Below are 6,251 nucleotides of genomic sequence, written 5' to 3' on the forward strand. Positions count from 1 at the left end.
CTTATTACTATAAAATTTTTCCAGCCCCTGCCGCTAGAACATTTTTTAAAATTCAAAATCATGTTTTCAGAAGCTTAGAAATCTGTAAGAGAGGTCTTCTACTTGTGTAAATACATTGCCCATTGTAAAATATTGCTCATTTTAGTTACTGATCTCTGGTGATTCACATTTGTCTTTCTTCCTGGTAGTTCGTTTGTAGCCCAGATTTACTGAGTGTTAAAAGGGAGCAGCTAAATGCTGTTCTCATCGACAAGCTAACTTAGTGCAGGTGGCTAAGTCCCAGACTATATTTCAGAGTTAGTGAAGTTAGGTTCACCAGAGAAGTCGCCAGCTGGAACCATTTGTTATTTATCGCCCATCAAAATCTGTACATATTTTTATGATAGGTCAATTCATGACCTATTGTTTTTAGCACATGAACTAAATCAGATCAGCATGTTGATCCCTGAATGGTGAGTGATTACTTAGAGAAATCTTGTATGTCATAGGAAAATTTCCAAAATATGCCTCTGTTAGAGGAAGTTAGTGACAATTGGGACTCACCATTAATTTATATTAATTAATCAAGAATCTAAAACATATTTATTTTGTTGTTTTATAAATTGTAAAAATTTGGAAAAGGAAGAGAAATAGAAAAAAGGAGCAAAAAATACTCATTGTCTCAATACCCAAAGACAATCTTAATGACACTTCAGTATAATTTTTTATTAATTTTCTATATATTTTTGTAACTTTTAAATGAAAATTTCAAACATACAACAAAGTTGAAAGAATTTTACAGTAAACAGTCAATACCCAAACCTAAATTCTACTCTTAGTATTGTACTGTACAGTGTACTTGCTTTGTCACTTATCTATGCGTTTACCCATCCTCTATCCATCAACAATCCACCTTATTTTTAAAATTTATTTTAAAGTAATTGCACACATTACCACACCTCTCCCTAAATAATTCAGCATGCAGATCATTAGAGTTCAGTATTTCATATAGTTTCTTATTTTGAGGTAAAATTTATATACAATGAAATGTAAATCTTAGGAGTACAGTTGCTAAGTTTTGACAAATACATACACTTATGTAACCCAACCTCTATCAAAATTTCATTTTGTATTTTCCTTTTTCCACTTAACATTATAATGTAAGCATTTTCCTTGTTATTACAAATCTCTGTAGTGTGATTTTAATGGCAATATTTGTTGACATTTTAAATTTAACTATTTTTAAATTATTTTGGTCTTTTGATTTGAGTTGGAGGTTTCAGTATATCCTTTTCCAAGTAGTTAAACCTATTGACACATTGACATTTATTATTTCTTTCTTCCTCCATTTATGTGAATTGCTTCTTTTTTAATTCTGATTATCTGATCTATTCCATTGATTTTTTTCCATATATATTATGGCACTTTCCATCATCATGCCTAGATACTCTCTAAAAGTATCAACAGCCAAAATAAATGTTGAATTCTTGCATTAATCAAAATGGCTTTGTTTCAGCCTCTAGGATGATATCGAGGCCCAGTGCCCCAATAGCCTTGGGCCCAAAACTTCCTCTGTTGTGTTTTGAACCCAGGTTTTTCATTTGCAGACTGCCAGACCCAGAAGTTGAGTGGGAACACTGTCTCTTCTGAAGGCCAAGTTCTGGGTCCCAGGCTTGTATATATGTCCTCTTCCTCCTTGTACACTTTTCCCCAACTTTGTCCAAATGGTCTTGGCCACATAAGTCAGTGTAATGCATCACTACATGCTTTCCTAAAATACAGAGTGAATTCAGAGTATGGATATTTCAAATATGTATATGGATATTAACTGACCTCATACTAATTAAGAGTGTCAGCCTCAGTGCCTTGATATATTTACTGCTAGAAGTCATGAATCTATGCATTCAGTTAATTTGTGTGAAGTAAACTACTTTCACTGAGAAAGGAGAAAGTCTATCAATGAAGAAATAGTTGTTATGATCCAGTGATTCCAATAAAGAAACACTTTTCTTAACTATAATTTAAAAGCTTTATTTCCCCCCACAATTAGCAAATGGGTTTCATATTCGTTCACCTGGAAGTTTTCTTCCTACAGCTGCCAAGAAATACATTTTTAACAGAGCTGTCCCACGGAGGTGGGAGTGGACTGGACAGAAGTGAGCTCCCAGTTGCTGTCTTTACTCAAGCAGAGCTCTGTGTCCAGAGTGTCTAGGAAAGTCTTCCTGCTATGAGGGGTGGGGGTCAGAATAGATTATTTCAAGTTTCTCTGGTTCAGCTAATTGTTGCTTTGGTTTGGGGATTAATTATGATTGACTGTAAAATGTTCTTTTTTTTAACAGGAAATAAAGGAAAAAAAGAAATTCTGCAAGATGTATATCGAGGATCTTGTGAAGGAAGCCACAGAAATCAACATGAAAAATGAGGCTTTGCAGAAGCTTTGGCCACAGATGTTCATTGAGCTTGTTAGGGATGCAGTCATGGAGATCCGCAATAAAAATTCCTATATGAAGCTTTGCCTACAGCAGATAACTGACCAAAAATAGAAATGGCTTTTAGTTACAGTTGATTTTTGCAGTTTTATGTTTTTGGAGGTTGAAAATATGCAGGTTAAACATGTTAAAACAACAACAACACTATCCTACAAACTAGAAAGACTAGCGTCAAAGCATTATTGCCTACTGTTCTTGTAGTTAAAGGTTAGGAAGGAAAGAAGGAAAGAGAGGGAAAGGGAAGAGTCATTTCCTAGGTATGTTGACCAAGCAATCATTGGGAACTAAGCAGTCTTTAGAGATAGCCTGGTCCTTGAATGGGCCCCGCATCTTCAGTTCTTGCTTTGACTGGTGCCCCTGCTATAGCCCAAAGCACGTAGTGTTTGCTCATGGTTCAGCATGAGTTGCTTCTATCTACTTTCAGCTGATAATTTTTAGTTACTTGCCTCTTTATTTTATGTCATTATTTCAAAGCCAAAAATATGTTCTTTTTTATGAGTGAAGAATAAACTTATTAATAAATTAGTTTAAAAGAAAATGTGTTTGCCTCCTTAATCCGGTCAGAATTGTCATATTTATTATATGTTTCTCTTTAGCTGAGTGGGAGCCCTTCTCTTCACTTATATAGGAAGAGGCCTCATTATTCTAAGGATGCATCCTCAGGGCATCAAAGGGGGTCCTGGGGGGTCACTATAGGCAGAAGATATGAAAATGAGTCAAAACTGGGGCAGGAAGAAAATGCTTTTCTTAGGAGGTCCTGAGTGTATGTAAAATGTAGTGACTAATCATTAAGTCTCCTTCTCTGAATGGTGTTTCTTTCTGTTGTTAGCTATTCTAAGGCTCTTTTTTAAGGTAGGCATGTATACCTGTACCTCAAAATTATTAGGGATTTATGAGTGAAAGTTTCTAATTTTTCTAATTCCAGTTGAAGGTCAAACAGGTAAATAAGATGTAAGCCAGGTGTTGTCATACTTCCTGCTGGTGAGGAAGGTGTTTGGAGCCCATTACCGTAGCCAGAAGTGATACAACTTTAGAAACACAATCTTACAGGCCAATAAATAGGAATTCTCCAATTTGCTCAGATTTTACCGGGCAACTCTGTCACAACAGGACCACCAGGATGTGGGAAAATGAGAACAGAAGTTACGGGACAACAAAGTCCTACGGAAATGCTCGGAAGGAAGTGAGGTAAGCTGCCTTTGCAGTTCTAAGAAAGGCCTACATCCTTAAGAGCTCGCGGTCACCCTCGCCCAAGAAGGAGTGCTCAAGTTTAGGAGGTTAGCATCATGTTTCAGAACGTAGCCTTTTAAGTCTCACTGTCCTGGGTTTGCATCTCAGCACTTCAGCTCCCAGTTTAGCTTGTGACCCATCTGCACCTCAATGTCCTCATAATAGTACCTACCTCATAAGATTGTTCTGAGGATCAAATGAGATAATGCATTTAAAACATTTATCATAATGCCTGGCACAAAGCGACCATCCTGTCAAAGAAGCTGTTCTTCGTTTTCTTCTAGAAACAGGTTGAACCACAGAGTTGGTGCCCCAGGACAGGAAGAACTCAGTGTCTCCTGGTAATCCTCTGTCTCTAAATTGAAACATATGGACCATCTCTCATCTGTCGGGTAAAGGGTGATCTCTCCCGGGGTCTCTGTCTTATTTGGTATAGAAATGAGACCTACCTTGAGGGTGATGTTGAGATGAGAAATAAGAATATCTTGTTCATGGGCTTCTAGGAAATAGGAGAGGCAAGAACGTGTGACTCCTCAGGCATGTGGGGAACAGTTGCTCGCTCAAGGCCAGGCAGGTGAACGCCTGGCTGTTTCAGAAATGACCTGTCTAGCTTCCTGAATGCTGCCTCTCCGCCCCTAACCCTCCCACCCCTGATGCTAAAGAGACTTGACCCTCACATTCACATGAATTCTTGGCCCTCCACAATCCTCCTGGGTATTTAAGGAACCGAAGGTCAGCACACACTGACTTGGCAGAAAGCCTACATGCACTGCTGCTTCTGCCCAGACCACCTGCTTCTGACCTTCTCGTTCCTGAAACCAAACCTCCTTAATGCCCCAGCTTTAGTCACTTGGTCTCTCATCCCTTTGTACCTGAGCCCCCTCTTGGCTACCCCCACTGTCTCATACCAATTGATTTCTATTACTTGAATCCTTATTTTGCCTGGTCCCAAACTCCCACTGGCTGTGTCCTCCCATATAATTCTTGTCCCCTGCAGCTAAGCTTCCTCCCAACCCATGCTTGCTGGAGTTCCTGGGCGAGAATTATGCCCAGATGAAAGGACAAGGGGACCTGGGTCTACTGTGGCTGGAATCAACTGAGGGCCCTATGTTGCTAGCGGTGATCCCTGGAACGAGTTGTCCTCTCTACTTGAGGCTTTCCAGGGTCTTTGGGAAGGGGGAAGAGATGCACACCCCACAGTCTGAGACTATCAAGGCTAGTATGTTCTGAAGGATTGCTTTTTTCCAAAAGGGATCTCGAGCAGAAACAGAATATCGCCTCAAAAGCAGAAATGTCCAGTATCTGCTATCTGGCGAGATACTGTCCCCCATGTTCTGGTTCAGCAGTTAGGTTGTTAACGTGTGCTGTTACATCTGGGGATGGCTGCTAAGTGTGCTGTTGGATCTGAGGCTAGCTAAGTGTGCTACTGTCTGAGGATGGTGCTGGTATCAGCTCCCCACATCCAGAACTTCACTCCACTAAAGGCCTGGCACATAAGACAGTGAAGCCTTACCCTGCTCCTGATCTACTCCTGACGAGGGCAGGGACTACAGTAGAATTCATATTCTCCTCCACTGACTAATAATAATCATAACAACAACTAAGATTTATTGGGTGGCGCCTTGCATTATTCTAAGCTCTTTACATGCATTGTCTCATTTAATCTCCCCACACTGTGATATACATGTGCTATTACCCCTATTTGAACATTAGAAAACTGAGGCAGAGAGGTTAAAAACCTCACCCAAGGGTATTTCAGCCAGTATATAGTAGATAGGACCTGCATTCATAACCAGTGTTAGTCTTAAGCATCTGGCATCTGAGTAAAATAAATGAAAGAATAAAAAGAAAGGAAGAAAAGGAAAGGAAGAGGAAGGAAAGGAGAGAAGGACAAAAGAAGTGAAAAGAAGAACCTGGCTAGTTAGCAAGGCAAAAATGCAAAACAGAATACAGAGATACTGCTCAGGAGAGTATTAAGTTAAATCTTGAAGAACAAAGGTTAGTTTTCCTAACCTGCTTTTATGGGTCAGCTGGAGATGGAATGGTTCCTGTTGCCAAGAAGTTCAGAGCCAAGTTTGAAACTTGATCACGGTGACTGTGGTTAACCAGTTTTGGTGGAATATTTGTTATCTTTGATCCTGATTTTCTACTTAGGTTTATGTTTTCCTGGCTCATTGTATGTATCTTTTGTTGCAAGCTTCCTCAAATCCTTTCTGGAAAGAGGATAAGGATAAATAAATGAGCTAAAGTATACCCCAACCCCAAAGAATACACTACTCCTATATTTTTGGGCAATGAAATGCTTTACAGTTTCTCTTCAGGAGACAATGAAACTATTAATTCCTTACACCAGTCTCTCTAAGCTTGAGTTATCAGAGAGTTGACTTCTTTCTTCTCTTTGTTCACCTTGAAATATATCAACATGCAGAAATGCAGGTAGAATAGTATGTCAAATAAATACCCTGTATCCACCACCAAGCATAACAGATATTAATATTTTTCCACATTTGCTTCAGATTTTAAAAATAAAACATCACTGGAGCCTCTGTGTAA

General features: G+C 39.1%; 1 protein-coding gene and 1 long non-coding RNA gene across 9 annotated transcripts in view; one reads left to right on the forward strand and one right to left on the reverse strand.

Moving 5' to 3' along the window:
• The window catches only part of LRRC49 (leucine rich repeat containing 49), a 127,366-nt gene extending 124,360 nt beyond the window's left edge, over positions 1-3,006 (forward strand). For all 8 annotated transcript variants that reach the window (XM_082383572.1, XM_082383566.1, XM_082383567.1 and 5 more), the window contains one exon: positions 2,319-3,006. In XM_082383572.1, the coding sequence (XP_082239698.1) occupies positions 2,319-2,522 (204 nt within the window). In that variant the 3' untranslated portion in view covers positions 2,523-3,006. The remainder of the gene's footprint in view (positions 1-2,318) is intronic.
• LOC309624905 overlaps positions 1-6,251 on the reverse strand; it is a 62,318-nt gene that overhangs the window by 40,742 nt on the left and 15,325 nt on the right. The window lies entirely within an intron of this gene.

Source organism: Balaenoptera borealis (genome assembly GCF_965194805.1).
Source record: "Balaenoptera borealis genome assembly, chromosome: 3".
NCBI lineage: Eukaryota > Metazoa > Chordata > Mammalia > Artiodactyla > Balaenopteridae > Balaenoptera > Balaenoptera borealis.